General features: G+C 65.2%; 1 protein-coding gene across 1 annotated transcript in view; it reads left to right on the top strand.

Annotated features, from left to right (window-relative positions):
• The window catches only part of CAMKV (CaM kinase-like vesicle-associated), a gene marked incomplete at both ends in the record, with an annotated part of 2,930 nt that overhangs the window by 1,581 nt on the left and 970 nt on the right, over positions 1-379 (top strand). The window contains one exon of the mRNA XM_010146178.1: positions 98-173. Coding sequence (XP_010144480.1) covers positions 98-173 — 76 coding nt within the window. The remainder of the gene's footprint in view (positions 1-97; positions 174-379) is intronic.

Here is a 379-nt window from a genome sequence, read left to right as displayed (position 1 = left end):
TGCTCTCAGTGGATTCCTTCCTCTCCCCATCACCCCGGGGCTGAGGGGCTGGGGTGCTGGGGACCCCAGGGCAGGGCTGCTCTCCTGTTCCCCACAGCTCCGGAGGTGGTGGGGCGGCAGCGGTATGGGCGACCGGTGGATTGCTGGGCCATCGGTGTCATCATGTACATCCTGTGAGTGGTCCATCGTGCTCCCCATCACCCCAGGGGCTGACCCCAGTTCTCCCAGTGGGTGATCCCAGTGGGTCCCTCCTGCTTCCCATCAGCCTGGGGGCTGATCCTGGGTGCTCCCAGCAGGTCCTCCCTACTCCCCATTACCCCAGAGATGATCCTGGGTGCTCTCAGTGGATTCCTTCCGCTCCCCATCCCACCGGGGCTGA

The sequence above is a fragment of the Buceros rhinoceros genome, unplaced genomic scaffold, assembly GCF_000710305.1.
Source record: "Buceros rhinoceros silvestris isolate BGI_N320 unplaced genomic scaffold, ASM71030v1 scaffold13122, whole genome shotgun sequence".
Lineage (NCBI taxonomy): Eukaryota > Metazoa > Chordata > Aves > Bucerotiformes > Bucerotidae > Buceros > Buceros rhinoceros.
This window is presented reverse-complemented; position numbering and strand designations above follow the sequence as displayed.